The sequence below is a fragment of the Borostomias antarcticus genome, assembly GCF_949987555.1.
Source record: "Borostomias antarcticus genome assembly, chromosome: 16".
NCBI lineage: Eukaryota > Metazoa > Chordata > Actinopteri > Stomiiformes > Stomiidae > Borostomias > Borostomias antarcticus.
In genome coordinates this window covers 17600482-17620176 of record NC_140249.1, presented here as the reverse complement: position 1 = coordinate 17620176, position 19695 = coordinate 17600482, and the positions used below count along the sequence as shown (strand labels likewise).

The 19695-nt window shown below is 48.8% G+C and overlaps 2 protein-coding genes across 2 annotated transcripts in view; one reads left to right on the top strand and one right to left on the bottom strand.

Annotated features, from left to right (window-relative positions):
* The window catches only part of LOC311319725 (voltage-dependent calcium channel subunit alpha-2/delta-4-like), a gene marked incomplete at both ends in the record, with an annotated part of 38336 nt that overhangs the window by 13788 nt on the left and 4853 nt on the right, over nucleotides 1-19695 (top strand). Inside the window, 13 exons of the mRNA XM_084451328.1 lie at nucleotides 3-89; nucleotides 320-391; nucleotides 503-564; nucleotides 874-941; nucleotides 1095-1140; nucleotides 2333-2430; nucleotides 2562-2655; nucleotides 2809-2901; nucleotides 4226-4356; nucleotides 4474-4542; nucleotides 16904-16965; nucleotides 17971-18015; nucleotides 18394-18456. Of these exons, the coding sequence (XP_084307454.1) occupies nucleotides 3-89; nucleotides 320-391; nucleotides 503-564; nucleotides 874-941; nucleotides 1095-1140; nucleotides 2333-2430; nucleotides 2562-2655; nucleotides 2809-2901; nucleotides 4226-4356; nucleotides 4474-4542; nucleotides 16904-16965; nucleotides 17971-18015; nucleotides 18394-18456 (990 nt within the window). The remainder of the gene's footprint in view (nucleotides 1-2; nucleotides 90-319; nucleotides 392-502; nucleotides 565-873; nucleotides 942-1094; nucleotides 1141-2332; nucleotides 2431-2561; nucleotides 2656-2808; nucleotides 2902-4225; nucleotides 4357-4473; nucleotides 4543-16903; nucleotides 16966-17970; nucleotides 18016-18393; nucleotides 18457-19695) is intronic.
* On the bottom strand, nucleotides 7664-13416 carry LOC311319429 (leucine-rich repeat and transmembrane domain-containing protein 2-like; the record flags this gene model as incomplete). The annotated part of the gene is given in 7 exon segments (XM_084450990.1): nucleotides 7664-8044; nucleotides 8046-8188; nucleotides 8910-9589; nucleotides 9591-9646; nucleotides 9805-9861; nucleotides 10449-10490; nucleotides 13411-13416. Coding segments are annotated over 7 exon segments (1365 nt in total).

The window sequence follows — 19695 nt, the reverse complement described above, 5'->3', positions numbered from 1 at the left end:
AGTATAAAGAGGTTAAGAAGCTGAAGCCCAAGCCCAACTACAACAGTGTGGATCTGTCTGAGGTGGAGTGGGAGGACACTGAGGAGATAGTGAGTGAACACACACACACACACACACACACACACATGCATGCAGACACACACACACACACACGCACACAACACCAACACGCACACACACATACTGTACACTTTGCATAAAGTAACTCTGACATAACACTGACATATCATGGTGATAATACAAAACGTGTGTGTGTGTGTGTGTGTGTGTGTGTGTGTGTGTGCGCGTGTGCGCGTGTGTGTGTGTATCATCTCTCTAGTTGAGAACAGCCATGGTGAAAGGGGAGACAGGAAGTTTCAGTTTAAACGTCAGGGCGTCGGTGGACAAGGATGTGAGTGACACTCTGTCAATGGAAACAGGATAGAGATCAATTCCAGTGGATTCGAAATATGAGGTCGTTTTTTAACACCACACCGTAACTCGGTTCTCCTCTCCCCAACAGAAAAGGCCCTTGTTCTTAATCAACGACTATTTCTACACCAACATCGACGAGACTCCTTTCAGGTACTGACCATCTGCCAACGGTTTGCTTTCATATAGCCTACTGTAAATTACATCACAGCCACGTCTTACTGTAGGTAAAGAAGTCAATGGCGAGGCTGAATCCTCGTCCACAGCTGCGTTGGGATTTGTTGCGTCAGTGGGAAACTTGACTGTGATATTACTTGCGTGAGCACATATAAAGAAGTTTCCGATTCGGCCACTAGAGGGCAGCGTGAGATCCTTTCATGAAGATGGTGGGTTGTTTGATCAAGCCAGTATATCTCTTCATTCTACAAATGTCTCATATCTCTCTGTTCTCTCTGTGCCCAGCTTCGGCATGGTGCTGACCCGAGGCCACGGTCAGCTGGTGTTCCTGGGGAACGTCTCCGTGGAGGAGGGTACGTGCGTTCCCCACGCCCCTGACACAAGCGCCCTCTTCCTCTCTGGAGACTCATCTCCAGATTCAACATTCAAGATCAGTTTGAATTTTGAATCTTGAGATGAGTCCCCAGTCAAGATCTCACTCACAGGTGTCATCCTCTCTTTCACAGGTCTGCACGATCTGACCTCTCCAGACCTGACCATCGCCGCTGAGTGGTAAGTGTAGAGAGAAATAGGCCCAGATAGCAAGCGGATGTGTAATAATTCGGGGCCATATATGGGCCGGAACTAAGCCACAAGGGCCAGATCTGGCCTGTAAATGGCCCAGATCCGCTTGCTATCTGGGGTGTATTAAACAGTGTTGGGCAAGTTAGGCTACTTAAAGGCTACTACCCTCGGTGAGCTTCTTGTCTTTGAAATTGAGAGTTTAACATGTTTTTTGAATGATTTTTCATGGTGCCCACCCACATCCATTGTATGACCTAAAAGGTGGTAGAGCAATTATCAGACTTTCTCAAAAGTGCTAGTTTTGTCAACGTTTTGATCTGAACCATTGTATATGATCATAAGTAACCTTAAAACAGGGCTAAACATGCATTTTCCCTTTACTACTCGTTTAATAAAAATAATAAACTAAAGCTAGGAATACTGATTACTTTCTCTTAATTGTAATTAGATTAGTTTACTGATTACTCTCTCTGATAAGTAATCAGTTTACTAATTACTTTACTTTTGAGTTGCTTTCTAAAACCAGGGCCCTGTACTATGAAACAGGATTACGGGGTTAGCACGATAACTTCAGGTTCCAGCCTGGTTTATCCGTATCACAAAGGTGGATCACTTTTCACTGTGCTATATCGCAATGCTAACTTATTCTGCCGAGCTAACCTTCCCATTCTTGCCCGGAGCAGGTTAGCTCGGCAGCATAAATTACCAGGACAAAGTTCCAGATTACGGATCAAAACGTATGAAGCACTGCCTGCTGACTGATCCACTTGGAAAATGGCATTGGACGTTAAGATCCCTTATATATATATATTATATATATTAGACTATAGCTCCCCATTCCTAGGAACAAAGATAAGTAGCCTACATTTTAGTTGAATTGTTATAGCACCCATGCCTGGCAATAAATGGCATCTTCTTTTCATAGGCTTACTTCACCTCGAAGAATCTGAGAATATCTCATTCACCTGTTCACACACACATTCACACACCGGCAGTTGCCATGCAAGGCGCTAGCCTGCTCATTGGGAGCAATTTGGGGTTCAGTGTCTTTCCCAAGGAGGAGCCGGGAATCGAACCGCCGACCCTGCGGTCACGACCCCGCTCTACCTCTTGAGCCACAGCCCCCCCCCCCAATATTTATGAAGTAAACAAACCTGGAATGCTTCTCCATCCATGACAGGACGTACTGTGAGACAGACATCGACCCTCAGCACCGCAAATACACCCAGCTCCAGGCTGTCACCCGCTACCTGCAGGGCAAAGAGCCCGACCTGGAGTGTGAGTGTGACGCTCGCATTCTACACACCTGCTGCCAATGGCCTTGGATGAACAATAGATACATATCTGGAATATAAACAGATGGATGTGACTTATTCAGACTGTGTCTGTCTGTCTGTCTGCCCTCTCAGGTGATGAGGTGCTGCTTCAGCAGACCCTATTCGACGCCGTGGTGACCGCTCCGCTGGAAGCCTATTGGACGGCGTTGATGCTCAATTCCAATGGGTACGTGTCCGAAAATATCTGTTTCTTTTACCTGTGTGGTTTTATGCTCTGGCAGCGTTCATATGGGTGGATTATAGACAAAGGTCCGGTCATAATTGCTGCTAACACGACTGTTTTGATTGGCTCATCTTTTCTCCGGGGGTGTGTCTCTAGCGTGGAGGCAGGGATGGAGGCGGCGTTCCTGGGGACTCGCTCTGGCCTCATGAGGCTCATCAGATACGCCGGAGTAGAGGCCAGGGTGGCTAAGTGAGTCACACTACTGACTCTTCTCCTCTCTTCTCCTTCTCTTCTCCATCTCTTCTCTTCTCTTCTCCTCTCTTCTCCCTCTCTTCTCTTCTATTTTCGTTTCCTCTCCCTCTCTTCTCCCTCTCTTCTCTTCTCTTCTCCTCTCTTCTCCCTCTTCTCTTCTCTTCTCTTCTCCTTCTCTCCTCCCTCTCTTCTCTTCTCTTTTCTTCTCTTCTCTTCTCTTCTCTTCTCTTCTCTTCTCTTCTCTTCTCTTCTCTTCTCTTCTCTTCTCTTCTCTTCTCTTCTCTTCTCCCTCTCTTCTCCCTCTCGTCTCTTCTCTTCTCTTATCCTCTCCCTCTCTTCTCTTCTCTTTTCTTCTCTTCTCTTCTCTTTTCTTCTCCTTTCCTTCTCTCCTCCCTCTCTCCTCTTCTCTTCTCTTCTCTTCTCCCTCTCTTCTCTTCTTTTCTCTTCTCCCTTTCTTCTCTTCTCCCTCTCTTCTCTTCTCCTCTCCCTCTCTTCTCTTCTCTTCTCTTCTCTTCTCCCTCTCTTCTCTTCTCTTCTCCTCTCTTCTCCTCTCCCTCTCTTCTCTTTTCTTTTCTTTTCTTCTCTTCTCTTCTCTTCTCCCTCTCTTCTCTTTTCTTTTCTTTTCTTTTCTTTTCTTCTCTTCTCTTCTCTTCTCTTCTCTTCTCTTCTCTTCTCTTCTCTTCTCTTCTCTTCTCCTCTCCCTCTCTTCTCTTTTCTTTTCTTTTCTTTTCTTTTCTTCTCTTCTCTTCTCTTCTCTTCTCTTCTCTTCTCTTCTCTTCTCTTCTCTTCTCTTCTCTTCTCTTCTCTTCTCCCTCTCTTCTCTTTTCTTTTCTTTTCTTTTCTTTTCTTCTCTTCTCTTCTCTTCTCTTCTCTTCTCTCCTCCCTCTCTTCTCTTCTCTTCTCCCTCTCTTCTCTTCTCTTCTCCTCTCTTCTCCCTCTCTTCTCTTCTCCCTCTCTTCTCCCTCTCTTCTCTTCTCTTCTTTCTCTCTTCTCCCTCTCTTCTCTTCTCTTCTCTTCTCTTCTCCTTCTCTCCTCCCTCTTCTCTTCTCTTCTCTTCTCTTCTTCTCTTCTCCCTCTCTTCTCTTCTCTTCTCTTTTCTTCTCCTTTCCTTCTCTCCTCCCTCTCTTCTCTCCTCTTCTCTTCTCTTCTCTTCTCTCCTCCCTCTCCTCTTCTCTTCTCTCCTCTTCTCTTCTCTTCTCTTTTCTTCTCTTCTCCTTCTCTCCTCCCTCTCTCCTCCCTCTCTTCTCTGTAAGCAGAATGTAAGCTCTCAACATCAGGATGTTTTTTATACAAGACTACATTTGTCATCCTTGTCCCACAGGAAGTTCCTGTCTCCAACTGACAAAGAAAACCTTTTCACCGTGGACCACTTTCCTCTGTGGTACCGGCTGGCCGTGGAGAACGTTCCCGGCCGGTTCTACTACTACGTCCCCACAGAGGAGAACAACAAAGGTTTTTCATTATTCATACTTTATTTTAATTAATTGTCAATCCATGAAGAGCTGAATATGATGAAATGTTTTGGTGAGATACTGCATGGTTGATGATTGGTCTTTTTTCTTGTGGCAGGAGGGAAGTATGTCATTGCTACCACAGCAGTGACCGTGTCCTCTAAAGGCAAGACGGCCATAGCTGGAGGTATGTTGTTTGGGTGGCTGGTGTATTGTGTGAGCATGTCGTGATTCTTATGCTGCATTTTGCTGCATGCTACAGTTGGTTGAGTCTGTTTGGTCCTCATGTGAGGCCCACAAGGTTGTTTTCGTGGTTTTGTCTCTATGGCAGTGTAATGGCCCTCACTGATGTCACTTGTTCTTACTGGTGTCACTTATACAAGGCTTCACTGCCAAAGACTGGGATGACCAGTCTGGTCACTTCCTCTAGACAACTGTAGCCTACTTATTGTACGCCGCTTTGGATAAAAGCTAAATGACTAAAATGTAAAAATGTCAATGTTGACTTTGGACCCACTAATGCCTGGTGTGGGCACTTTACTCCATGGTGGGTCTCGTAGTGAGGCTAGACTAGGTAGTGTGTATTGTAAGTTTCTGCAAAGTCGGCTACTGCACATTGTAAATGGATACACTGTTTCTGAAAAAGCTGTATTGTGGTTTAAATCATCAGTCTTTATAGTCCATTTGTTCATATGGGCTGGATGGATCAAAAAAACTATTGGGAAGGACAGTTTAGATAAATAAAGAGTTTATTATTTTCAGCATGGTTAACAGTTCTCCAGGAGAGTTCCAAACCTTTATTGACGGCAGCGAAAACCAAGTGTCAATGTTTCATGTGTATTACACAGAGAAAAAGCAAAGGCAAAATCAAATGAATGAAAGGGCACCATACTAAGAATATATTTTTGCAGTATTGAGTGAATGATTATTAAATACACAGCTACTGAGCTAAAAGTGTAGCCTACTGACTCGACTTAGATCAGTAAAGCTGCAGTTCTGTGCTATGAGCCTGTTACGAGCTAGCTAAGAGCTAGTAGGCCTATTGAGGAAAGATTCCGTCGGCCAAAGTAAATTTAGTTTGCTTTACTAACTTGCTATACTTTGCTTTACGGTCTGTGGGTTTGGATAGGCCCACACTCCCATAAGGCCACAGAAGAATGCCCTGTGCTGCTGATTTATCGATGTATCATAGCAATATAGTAATATCTAAATACGAAAATCTCACATTCTAGCAGGTGCTAGCAGGTGCTAGTACAAGCCTGACTATGGCTATTGATGCTTATTATCTGTTGTTGTGCTAATGTTGTCCTCTAGATGTCAGTATTATTGTTCCCCAGAAGGGACTTAGATCGACCTCTGTATGTTGTATGTGCATTTGTGCATCCGTCACGCATGTACCAGAGTCCACCACCTGGGGGCGCTCGCCACAATTCATTTTTCCCATTGCCAAGTACATTTTGCTTTGTACATAAAAACTATGCTTGGTGTCTCAGTGAATGTCTAGTCTATTCTACTCAGGAGGCCGTCTACTTTATAAAATCCACAAAGCTGAGAGCTTGAGATGTTTAGTAGCTTTTTTGCTGCTTGTTCTACTGTAAATTCTCATAGGTTAGTATCGGGGTGAGGTGCATTGTGGGTAGTTATTAGGCTGGTTGTAGTCGTTATATTCACAACAGAGATCAGATGATTCTTATTCGGTCAGTTGGACAATGTTGGGTGGATAACGGATTAGAGATTGGCTTGGTAACGTCTGTGGGGTTGAGTCAGACAGTACAGGGCAGCTCTCTCTACTTCCGTGTTTGATACTGAGGAGAGTGGAGAGATGCTCGCTCATACGGAGTCTCTCTGGATGTTTCGGACGCAGGCAGCGCAGCTCTGCGAAGCTCCTGCAGCTCTGGGGTCCTGCCCTCACTTCCTGATCTATCACACCCCACCCCGTCCTTCCATTGAGCTGCAAACGCTCAGACATGTACAAACGCTTGCGAGTCGTCAGGAGGATATGCCTGAGGCACAGGTGGACGAAACACAAGATACTACTGTACATACAGGTGTCATATCACACCGAACCTTTCGGTAAAGGTGCAAGTGCTTGGATATTTACAGGAACCAACATACTAGCGCTCTCTGCTTCCGCGATTGAAGTATGGACGTGTGCTCAGAGGCTTGCGGTCTGACGTAAGAAGTCTGTGTGCAAACTTGCCGCAGTACGGGCGTACAGTCCCACAAAGAGCTCATAGTGTACAACCATAAGTTTGAATATTGCTCGCCAACCCCCCCAGAACTCGAGATACGGCTATTGAACCGGCCGCCACAGAGAACAGACGGGGAAATTTATCCCAACTGAATGACGGTCAATGGGGGGCTATTATCCATGCTTATAACGACGATAATCGACTCCAAACTGCTCAAAACCAGGCTAGCTAGATTCTGTAGACCGGGAGGAATCTAATGATGTCCGCCTCTTGACATTTGGTAGATTTTACTGACCTAGATCGACAAGAAGCGATTTTTATCCAGCAACAGCTGTTACACTGATGGAGGACGACAGGTTCATTGTGCACTTGTTCTATGTACTTTCACTACTCCGGTTAGAAAATATCCCTGAAAATAGGTCTCCACTGTTTATCTTCTGAGGATTGATCCATCAGGTGCAATAGACAACACTCAATCAGTCTAAACTGCAACACATTCACATCTACTGTTTCACTAGGCCGATTTTTCTATATATAACTGAGCTAGAACCACAACTGGGACCACCTAAAACAACACGGGATATGAAAATAAGATTTGTTCAACTCAAAATAGGAGAGAAAATAAGATTTGTTCAACTGAAAACAGGAGAAAGTTACAACAATACACTAGACGATCTGATACAGAGTCACGTTTGATTCTCAGTCGAGTTTCCCATTAGCTTGTGCTTCTCAGCTCCCAACACAGAGAGGATAAAGAGGTCCGAACCACGGCCATTACAAAGACAAAGGACAGGCTATCAACCAAGGTGCAAAGGTGCCACACGGCCCCACTTGGGCTTTAAAGCTGAAGGAGATGAACAGAGAACAGGGACTAACACTGTACAGATTGTCCACCAACTATTGGACGAGCTGCAGGCCTCCAATTAGTAGCATTATGTCCACTGTGTTCCAATAGTCACTGGCTGTCAACACAAGCAAAGGACAGCAGAGTATGCCGGCTCCATACATTCCCTCCCCTATGATGACTACAGGGGAAACAACACCCAGAATCCGTAGAGTACTATGGGGGTTGTAGTCCTACTGTAGCACTTGTAGTCCTATAGAGGCAGATCATGGTCAGAAGCTGCTTACTCGGTATCCGTGGACGATCTCGCTCGCCTCCCTGTTGGCCCGCTCCTCGGGGGACGCGGGCGAGGAAATGGTGACGTCCTCGACGTCGGTGTCGGCCTCGGCCCCGCCCTCCGCCATCAGCGGCTGGCCGCGGCTCTTCAGCTCGCGCTGGTACTTGGCCATCAGCAAGGCGTAGATGCAGCCGTAGGCGGCCGCCACCACCATCATCACGCACACCACTCCGCACACCACGCCGGCCACGATCTGCGTGCCCGCCGCGCGCCGCACGCTCGCCGGCTTGTAGCGATGGCGCAGGCAGTCCTCGCCGGCGCCGCCCTGGGGGCCGAAATTGACCCGTCCGACGCAGGGGGGCCGGCTCCCTCGGGGGTCCTCCGGGGGGGGCGGCGACGGGGCCCTTGGCGGGGCTCTCCAGCTGGAGGCAGTAGTTGAACATCTCCACGGGGACGCCGCGGATGTCCCGCCCATTCAGGTCCTTGGGGAAGCTGCATCGCACCGCGTCCACCTGCCCGCCTGGGGACACAGAGAGAGGCGGGGCTGATTGGACCAACACGCGTCTCACAGTCGCAGATACAGCGCCGTCTATGCTGCTCTCTCCAAGACATTCTCTGTCGCCAGGGTTTCTGGTCAAAACGGACGCGCTATCTCCCTCCCTTGTTCTCTGTAAAGCGCATTGTGTTGCCTCTGGGTATGAAATGCGCTATACAAATAAAGCTTTGATTGATTGATTGATTGATTGATCTCCAGTGTGCTACTACCGCTGTAAAATAATACAGCCCCAAAAAATCTAATGGAAGATGTGGCAAACCCACACAAGACACTGGCACAGACAGACGCTGATAAGAGGTATTCTGCTGACTGTAGTCCAGTTTTTCTTGTTCTTAAGCTATTCCCAGTGCCAGGACCTACAGTATATGGTCAGAATCTAGGAATAGAGAGAAGATTAGATGCAAAACCGTAAAAGCCAACTAGGCACTAATGCACACAAACTATAGAATCCAGCCACACCGTGACTATAAAGCTGGCACAAACTCAATGCTAGGTTGTCCGATCAGAGTTCACTGAATCTACTGAATGTCTGTGACTGACCCAGGATCCCGTCTGCTGTTGTACTCAATAAATCTCGAGTCTGATCTACAATTCTGTTCCGGCGTAGGCTACTACTTCCTCTCTACATTGACTCTTCAATACCAATCATCCATCATTTATCAGACGCGTACGCATGCAGACTCACCCCGGTACACCATCCACTCCATCCAGTGCCTGAAGTCCCTCAGCTTGCAGTCGCACTCCCAGGGGTTCCCGGTCAGCTGGAGGTCCCGGAGGGCCACCAGGGGCTCGAAGGCGGCCCTGTCCAGCACCCGCAGCTCGTTACCGGCCAGAGACAGCCAGGCCAGTCCCTGGAGCCCATCCAGCAGGCCCTTAGGCAGCGACGCCATGCCGTTGAGCGACAGGTCTAGGCCCCTCAGCTGCGGCAGCCCCTGGAACGGCGCCGCCCGACCCGCGCCTCCTCGCCACTGGGGGTCAACGCCGCTGCGGTTCCCGGGCTCGGCCGGTGGCGGCGGCGGGCGCAGGGACCCCAGGAGGTTCCCCGAGAGGTTGAGCCACCGCAGGGCGCCCAGGCCGGAGAAGGCCCCGGGATGGAGGCCGGACAGCTGGTTGTGCGAGAGGTCCAGGACCTCCAGGAGGGTGAGGTTGGCCAGGTCGCCGGCGCCCAGGGCGGAGAGGTTGTTGTGGGGGAGGCGGAGGGTGCGGGTGTCGGCGGGCAGCAGGGGCAGCAGGGGGGTGAGGGAGAGCAGGGCCAGGCCGGAGCAGTCGGCAGCGCTGCCGTTGCAGGCGCAGAGGGGCGGGCAGCGGGGGGCGGCACCCGCCACGCCCGCCAGGAGGAGGAGGAGGAGCCCGGGCAGGGCTGCACAGACGGGAGGAGGGAGAGGAGAGGTGGGAGAGGAGGAGAGACAAGTCTTTCTTACTCTCATAGTGTCAGTGTTCTGGATTTTGGTCTGACCGGAATGATTCCCGTGATTCGTCAATCTCCGCCGGTCACCCGGGGTCCCCTGGTGGCTCGTCAGAGGCCTGCCGAGGGGCCTCATGTCTGCTCTGCCCACTCTGGTGCCACCCTAGACGGGCACTGGCATCTGGCTGTCCTTGTCGGTGCCCGTCTTATGCTGCCAGCTATGGAGACCGCCCTGGGAAAGATAGAGGAGTGTGAGAGAGAGAGAGGGAGAGGGAGAGAGACAGAGGGAGAGAGAGAGACAGACAGACAGGGAGAGAGACAGACAGAGGCAGATAGAGAGAGACAGACAGAGGGAGAGACAGACAGACAGAGGGAGAGAGAAAGAGAGCGAGAGACATAGAGAGAGTTGCAGACAGAGGGGGAGAGAGAGAGACACAGACAGGGAGATAGAGAGACAGACAGACAGAGAGAGAGAGAGAGAGCGAGAGATAAAGAGAGAGAGAGACAGACAGAGGGAGAGAGAGAGAGAGAGAGAGAGGTAGTCATCAAATGAGAAATTATACAGGGTGTTGATTGTGAGGGATAAAAATGGTTGGCAAATTTGACCGTCTCTTATGTAATATAAAATATGTTCTGTCGGCTACTGATTAATTAAAACCACCCTAATCTCTCTCACCCAATTTTAGAGCAACATTATTCTATATCAGTCACTGCAGCCCACATGTTCAATCAACTTTTATTTCATCAGGGTTTTGCAGTTACTGTATATTCAATATGCCTACGATTACAGTTCACCACACTATGCACACTGTGCTGTACAGAGATGTAGTCAAAGCTGACTTTCATCTGAGCGTCCACGTTCTGCAACAGATTCTCAAGGAACAAAGAGAACCCGTGTACATCGTTCTGTCCGCTGTCTGCAAGAAATGAAGGTTTGTTTTAGAATTTGCTGTTTTCAAGATTTTCAAGGCTTCTTGCTTTTGTTGATCAGAGCAGTCTGAGGCCCAGAGAGTGAGAATATGGTAAAGAGAGAGAGAGAAAGAGAGGGGGGGGGGTCAAATAATGGTGTGTGTGTGTGTGTGTGTGTGTGTGTGTGTGTGTGTGTGTGTGTGTGTAAGCATTTTTAGAGAGCCACTGAACAGCTGCCTCAAGGTTTTCCCTTTGTCAACGCTCCACAAAGACAGACTCGTCCTCAGTTCTGACTCTCTCAGCCTGTAGTCTCACCCTCACACACCCGGTAGGATGTGGCTCTGTACGAGGTGCCGACACGTATGATGTCACATCCTGTGTTCAACTACGTGCAGGTCGGAGGAGGCGTGGTCAATATTATGTGGGTTGTGTTTAGTTAAAGTGGGTTTGGTTGTAATTTAGTGTCCTTGGTTGTGTTTAGTATAGCGTAAGCTTGCTCGGCTGCAAGGTGTGTGTGTGTGTGTGTGTGTGTGTGTGTGTGTGTGTGTGTGTGTGTGTGTGTGTGTGTGTGTGTGAGTGAGTGCGTGCGTGCGTGCATGCGTGTGGTTCATACTGTATCAACCTTGATTGGCTGAGTCAGACTTGGATGCGCTAGACCAGGTTTTCTCAGTGAGTGGTTCTGGTTGGCCCACTCTCTCAGAGCGTGTTTACACAAGATCTGCTCTGGGGTCAGTTGACTCGCCGTTCCACCTCTGCGGTCTCCAGACTGTGTGTGCGGTTAGACTGACCTGCTCCTCTCAGCGAGAGAGAGACCACTGGGTAAAAGCTTGTTTCCTTGCTGTTCTACAGCTATTAAATGGTAAATGATAAATGGACTGCACTTATGTAGCACTTTTCCACTTTAGCGGCACTCAAAGCGCTTTACAATGGCCTCTCATTCACCCATTCACACACACCAATGGCGGTAGCTGCCATGCAAGGTGCCAACCTGCTCATTGGGAGCAATTTGGGGTTAGGTGTCTTGCTCAAGGTTGACTATAAATTGATTAAAGAGCTAATTTGCCGCAAGTTAATTCGTCATACCGTTTTTGTTTTTTTTACTTTGGCCATTCAGAGATGAGTATGTTCAATATCCATGGGAACATCAGTATAGGTGGTTCGGTTACTTCCTTGTACCTATGACCACGCCCCCCGGTGTGTCATCCCCCCCACAGCCAATCAGAATGTCGAGTAGATGCACTCTGGGGTCAGCTGATCTCTCCCGTGCCCATCTGTCATCCTGATTAGAGCGCCCGGTCCGAGCAGCTGCAGAGCGGCCAGTAAGAGGATGATCAGCTCAGCCGCGGCGCCCTCCCAGACGCTGGCCACGTCATTGCGGGCGCGTCCGTCCGCTCACGTCAAACGACGTGGAGTGACACACACACGCGCACGCCAGGGTACAGGGAGGTCGACTACAAGCTTATAATCTCCGAGCTTTTCACTCTGGGGTGAGGGGTCATACGTCTGTACAGAGCACTCTCGTGCAAAACAGAAGTTATATATAAAGTAGTTATATACTGTACATACATACATACACACACACACACACACACACACACACACACACACACACACACACTCTGCCCAGTCGAGGATTGGCATAAAAGAGGTACGATTGAGAGTGAAGGGTGGGCTTGTCAATTTAATTTAGCTTTTAACAGAAGACATCTTTGATCACACTCCTTCATTTACTCGCTCACACACACCATCCGCCTCTCTCGCTCTCTCTCTCTCTCTTTCTCTTTCTCTCTCCCTCTCACTCCCACTCTTTTTCTCTCCCTTTTCCTCTCTTTATCTCTCTCCTCCTCTCTCTCTCTCTCTCTCTCTCTCTCTCTGTCTCTCCCTCTCTTTCTCTCTCTCTCTCTCTTTCTCTCTCTCTCCCTCTCATTCTCTCTCTTTCTCTCCCTTTTCCTCTCTCTTTCTCTCTCTCCCTCTGTCCCTCTCTTTCTCTATCTCCCTCTTTCTCTCCATCTCTCTCTCCCTCTCCCTTTCTCTCTCTCCCTCTCTCTCTCTCTCTCCCTCTCTCTCTTTCTTTCTCCCCCTCTCCCTCTCTCTTTCTCTCTCTCACTCTCTCTCCCTCTCTCTCCTTCTCTGTCTCCCTCTCTCTTCCTCTCTCTCTCCCTCTCTCCCCTTCCTCTCTCTCTCTGTCTCTCCCTCTCTCCATCTGTCTCTCCAATGGCCTGATCCTTGATTTTAACTTAATTTTATTGCACCAATAAAGGGTCAAAGGTCTCTCTCTCCCTCTCTCTCTGTCTCTCCCTCTCTCCATCTCTCTCCATCTCTCTCTCCCTCTCTCCATCTCTCTCTCCATCTCCCTCTCTCTCTCCCTCTCTCTCCATCTCCCTCTCTCTCTCTCTCCATCTCTCTCTCCCTCTCTCTCTCCATCTCCCTCCCCCTCTCTCATTCTCTACACTTCACTTCTAAACCCCCTGTCCACCCCTGAGTCCTACTCAACAGACGTCCATGTTGTCTGTTGTTATGGACACACAGAGGTACAGTGAAGTCTGTCACACTGAGGTAAACAAGCTGTAGCTGCTGGGTTTCTTTTCCGTGTCCAATAATCTCTTATTGAATTACACGCCTGTGAGTAAAGCTTGAGGTGCAAGAACAACAACAAGAGCAAAGAGCTGGCATCAATAATTAAATGTCCACGGCTCAAGAGAAAAATGAGGAGGGCTGGTACAGAGGAGACCTGCGAGCGCGAGCGAACGCACACCTGAGCAGTTCTACCTCAGGAGCAGGGGTGCGGGGAGCACACACACATTGTCCTCCAGCGTGGGTTTGGGCTGGAGACGGTCCGTCCACCGAAGGACCGGACGTCTCGCAAGTGCACCGTCATCCCGCTCAGAACACTCGACCGGCGGGTCTCAAACGCGCCGCAGGCTGAGATTAGGAGGGAAGCTTGGAGATAAGGACCGGAGCTTATTGTACAACAGACCCCAGGAAGAATAGTCGCTGCTGAGGTAGTGTGTAATGGGGATCTGAAATAAAGAATAAAGGACCACGGTCTCAATCCTAAAGTGCTATATAGGCTGAGATTAGGACCAGGATCTCAATCCTAATGTGTTGTATAGGCTGAGATTAGGACCAGGATCTCAATCCTAATGTGTTGTAAAGGCTGAGATTAGGACCAGGATCTCAATCCTAAAGTGCTATATAGGCTGAGATTAGGACCACGGTCCCAATCCTAATGGAGGTTCGACGTTAGGACAGTTTGTTATGATTCCAGATGCCAGACAGAATAGACCCCCCCCCCCCCCCCCCACAGCAGCAGCAGCGCCCACTACATAATGTCCCTTTAATTCTCCAAAAACATCCTTTACATTGAAAAAGAATACGGAGACCTCTACTGTATCACCTTCCTCGACTCAAACGACACAAGGAGCGTTCATGTGTTGTTTGCGGAGACATGCTTTGTCAGGTGACTGTCACTTTTACAGTAGCTAGGGTTGGGTTTTAGATGCCTGCCTGCAGTCGTGCTTCACCTGTAGTAATAAAACTTTACTGTATTTCTCCCCAGGGGGCCTGCGTCTTTCTGCCTCTAATAACAGCACTGGCTCTGCTGCAGCTGTAGTCAATGACACTTTCTCTCCTGAAGGGTACGGATCAGCTAGTTTTCTGTAGAATCCTGTCAGACTGTCAGAAAATAGGAAGGGAGCTGGTTTTCGCCGGCAGAATTATAATCATTTTACCTGCGGAACAGACCCACTGCGTTACTGTAAGCCGAAATGAATACAGTGTGAATATTCTCATGAATACAGTGTGAATATTCACATGAATACAGTGTGAATATTCTCAGGACATACACACAGTACAGTAGGCGATGCTTCCCTTCAGACAGATGTGTTGCAGAAGTGCGTGTAGACACGCACACACACACAACACACACACACACAACACACACACACGCACGCACTCACCATCTGCTAGTCCTTGAGCCTCCAGAAGTGTGAAGTGAACACTGGGAAGTGGCGGAGTCTTCTGTCCTTCCTGGGCGGAACGGCCGAGCGAGAGAGAGAGGGAGGGGCTGCTCCGGCTCGGCTTTCAGGTCGGATTCTGAGCCCCGCGCTCGGACACCGGTGTTCCAGAGGGAGGTATCCCTCCTGGAGAGACGCACGCTCTCTCTCGCTCTCTCTCTCTCTCTCCCTCCTATTCCCGAGCGAGCGCTGCTCCTCCCTGCTGTGTCGTCTCTGAGCACCGAACGTCCAGAGGTGCCGTCTAGATTAGAGCGAGCGTCTGTGGGCGCGCGTGTGTGAGAGGGAAGGGGAAAGTGTGTGTGTGTGTCTCAGAGAGGCTTAGCGTGTTGTAGTTTTATTTATTTTTGCGATATCCTGTGTGTGTGCCGTGCAGTTACTACAGTTACTGTATGGTGGTGCTATGTGTGTGAGTGGGTGTGTCTGTTTGTTTCTGTGTGTGTGTGTGTGTGTGTGTGTGTGTGTGTGTGTGTGTGTGTGTGTGTGTGTGTGTCGTGTGTGTGTGTGTGTGTGTGTGTGTGTGTGTGTGTGTGTGTGTGTGTGTGTGTGATTGCACTAAGCTCAGTTTGACAAAAAATAGTAACATTGGAGTGTGGTGCAGCTGTGCAAGCACTCGCTGAATGAGAGTGTGTGAGAGAGAGAAAAGGAGAGAGCAAAAGAGAGGGATGTGAGAGGGAGGAGAGAGAGAGAGAGAGGGAGAGAGAGGGATGGAGAGGGAGGAGAGAGAGAGAGGGAGAGAGAGGGATGGAGAGGGCGGGAGGGCGAGAAAGGGGGGGGAGGAGAGAGGGAGGAGAGAGAGAGAGAGGGAGAGAGAGAGAGGGAGAGGGATGGAGAGGGCGGGAGGGAGAGAAAGGGGGGGTAGGAGAGAGGGAGGAAGGGAATCAGCTGATATAGCCCAGTGCTCGATGGAAGAGGGCTGTTGCAAAGCGCGGACACTGAAAAGAGACTGGTTCTCTCCCAAAAGAATAGAGTGAAGGTCATTTGTGACTGGTGCCAGTGTGGTGTGTGTGTGTGTGTGTGTGTGTGTGTGTGTGTGTGTGTGTGTGTGTGTGTGTATATTGTAGTCTTTGTATATCTCAATGGTATGTGTGTGTGTGTGGGGGGGGGGGGTTTTAGTCTTTGTATACAATATATCTCAGTGGTGTGTGTGTGTCTGTGTATTTTAGTCTTTGTATATCTCAATGGTGTGTGTGTGTGTGTGTGTGTGTGTGTGTGTGTGTGTGTGTGTGTGTGTATTTTTCATTACTCTCAACCCTACGGTGCACCTGGAGAAGAAGCTACTGCAGCAGAAAGGTTATAAACAGCCGTGCTGCCCTGTTGGCCTGAGCCAGAGGCCCTGTCACAGATAATCATCATGTCATTATGAGGAGACCCACGCTGTCCTTGACTCATTCTGCTTCGTCATTGATCGCTCTGTCAAGGTGGGATGACTGAGCGGGAGGAGTGAGCCTGTTGATTGGCTCTCACCCCATTCTGTCCAATCAGAGGGCACCACAAAGTTATTGTTCCCTGTAGCTGGGGTTGGCTGGGGGAGGAGGGTGTGGTTTCTGTCATCGCGCTGTCAGACAGAGTGACACAGTGAGTGATTGTCTCGGGCAGCTTGTGTGTCTTTGTGTCCGCTAGGCTGCAGGTGAGCTGTGCTGCTGTCTTGGTTGGCTGCTCATTAGCAGAGTGTGCAGACAGGTGATTTAAGCTGTGTGTGTGTGTGTGTGTGTGTGTGTGTGTGTGTGTGTGTGTGTGTGTTTGTGTGTCTTTGCGTGTGTGCGCCTGTGTTTCTCTGTGTGCCTGCATTTGAATGAGTGTGTGTGTGTGTGTGCGTGTGTGTGCGTGTGTGTGGGGGGGGACATATATGGGTGTGTGTGTGTGTGTGTGAATATGAATACTTTGCATCTTGTTTTACTGGGCATCGTCGTCATCATCATCATCATCATCATCATACCAGCTGTGGCGTCTATAAAACCCAGCCCATCGCCTCCCAGCTGTGCGCCGCGGCAAAGACAAACGGCCGTGTTAAGCCCCACCGCTAGCCGGGCGCCGCCGCGGGCGCCGGGCGTGTTTATCGAGCCTGACCCCCACCTAGACAGGATCTACCCGTATCACACACACTCAGCTCAGCGCTGTTTGCACAGCGGCCATTTGCATGCAAATGGAAGCCGTTTGAGAAGCTGCCAACAGCTCAGAGGTGAACTTCAGGTCTAATTGATTTCTTGTCCTCCGTAATTCAATTCGACCGCAGACTTTCACCGAAAAAAGAAACTAAATGGAGGAGTTCGCTTTTTTGTGTTTTAATTTTTTTTTGTAGCTTCCGTTTTTGCAGAGTGTCATCTGGCCGTGTTTCCTCTCTATTCTTAGCGGTCGGGGTGCAGATGTCCTTGGAAATGCTGGAGAGGAGAGTCTGGGCCGTCGCTAAACAGGTGAGTGAGGAATACGTGTGCACGTGCATGCACGCACACACACACACAGACTGAAACACAGACAGGAAGACACACACACACAGACTGAAACACAGACAGGAATACACGCGCACACACACACACACACAATGGCTTACGACATGCTTGGGCAACCTCCGCCCATAGCCCGACCAGCCTGGTGATGTATTACACCATTGGCACAGTAGCTACTGTACAGCACCTGTACATTGAAATAAATGACACGATATCTGTCCGAACGCACTGCGCTGACCATGTATTATCCTCACGACCGCTCGACCTCTGCGTTAGGAGCGCATCTTCTCCAATGCAGGAAAATCGAATGTGCATCGGCGATGTAATTTGTTCTTTGAGGAAAGTGGCGTCACGCCTGTACAGGTGATTCACCTGTTGAAGCAGCTGTCTTTATTTCAATCAGTGGTCACACTTTACAATAAGGGTCACAAAAAACATTAGTTAACTGTTAACTAATGCTAATTTAGGGTTAGGTTACTAATATTAATTAATACATTAGTTAAGGTTAGGGTTAGGTGAGTTAACCTTAGTTAATATAAATAACATTAGTAAATGGTTAATAGAGACATTAGTTAACTGTTACTTAATGCTTAATAATGCGTTAACTAATGCTTATTAATGTACCCTTATTGTAAAGTGTTACCCAATCAGTCAATCACACATCATATGATTATCCCTTCCTCTCTGCTGTATCTGTCGCTTCCTTCTTCTTCTTCTTCTTTTTCTTCTGCTTCTTCTCTGTTGCTTCCCGATCTTCACCGATAGCCCGAGGACACAGACGTAAGTACACAACTGTTGCTTGTTATTATGGCGGGGTGTGGGCCAGTTCCATATGACGCCCAGCAAAGCCGTCCATGATTAATCTAACCCTAGTAGTTGACCTAAGGACCCGTGACCTTGAACTTGACTCCCCTCTCTCCATCTCTATCTCTCTCTCCTTTCTTCTCTCTCTCTCTCTTTCTCTCTTCTCAGTGTAGTGTCATTGAAGGCATCTGTCCTCTCAGCTGTGAAAGCATTGTGAGTACCGCAAGGTCAGAGGTCACCTCCCATTCCGTTAATTAATAATTATATCCCCCTGGGAAATTGTAGGGCAACTAAATTGAATTGTACTATAAATATATCAAAGCGCTCTGTGCCCTGTATTAGATTAGAGTGTGATCTATGTGGATGGGCTTTAAACCACAGTCAGGTTTACATCAAGCTGTTTGACTACGTTCCTTCTGTTTTAAACACAGTCACATTATAAATACAGACCAATAGGTTGCTCTACAGACTGTTCAAACACACATACTGTAGTATATCATTCGTATGAGTTTAGATAATAACTATGAACGTGTTACTATGGTGTGTACGTAATGTTTCACTCATTTTGAATGTCTGTTTCTTTGTCTCTAGGATGTTAACTGTTACCTTGTGGACAACAATGGCTTCATCATAGTGTCCAAAGAGAGAGCTGAGGTGAACGCTCAGTGACCAGCTGAACAAATCCATACTGAAATGATAACACTGTAACACCTGACTAAAGTCCATTCAAACAACATAGACCCTATGTCACTTATGTAACCATTACTAGCCTTGTCTATAATGCGTCATATTCAGTTTGTTGTGTAACAATTAAGGTAAGAGAAGAAGAGAAAACGGATAAGATATAGTGTGTATTCAGAGCCAGCGCCAGCACCAGACATATGGTATGCCAAGTGTCTCTCCAGAGAGAGGGAGAGAGAGATAGGGAGAGAGAGGGGGAGAGAGAGAGAGAGGGAGGAGAGAGAGAGGGAGAGAGAGATAGAGGGAGAGAGAGAGGGAGAGAGAGAGGGAGGGAGAGAGAGGGAGGGAGAGAGAGGGAGAGAGAGAGAGGAGAGAGAGAGAGAGAGAGAGGGAGGAGAGAGAGAGGGAGAGAGAGATAGAGGGAGAGAGAGAGGGAGGGAGAGAGAGATAGAGGGAGAGAGAGAGGGAGAGAGAGAGGGAGGGAGAGAGAGAGGGAGGGAGAGAGAGGGAGAGAGAGAGAGGAGAGAGAGAGGGAGAGATGGAGAGAGCAGAGCATGATTACTGTGTCATAAGGTGGTATCCATAAACAACATCTGGAGCACTCATAGGATTTGAGAACTTATATGGTCCTCATCCCTTTCAGATTAGCACAGACAGGGTCTAGCCCCGCCCTGGACTCGCTGCTGGGCGCTAGTGATCTGACCATGGATTAGGGACATACTTAGAGTAGGACGATGGAGAAATATGCCGGGGATGGATCCCCCCACCTTTCGGGATGCTAACCGCTTTGTAGCTCCGATGGTGATGAACCTGGATCGTACCATTAAGCGTTGGAGGGGTGTCTGTGGTGTTTTGGCCTGGCCTCATTAACCTTCATATACTGTACTATCAGCATCTAAGACCATCTAAGGCCCGGCCTGCAGGCGACACACAGCCAGACCAACGCCCTGCCAAACAGCTGCCCAGATCTGCAGGTCCAGCTGTTCCCACTGTGGCCACATGAGTCTTAGCACGCATGTACGCACACCTCTGACCCTTGACCCCGACGGGGGGGGGGGCGTTTAGAGTCGGCACTACAATATATCGCGAGGGTTAGCCCTTTTTATCATGGAGTTACACTGTACCTTGAGTGAGATGGGTGTTGTTTAATAAAGGGTTTAGAGAAAAGTACTTATGGCTCACGGCGGACGCACCCTCTCTCAATCATTCACA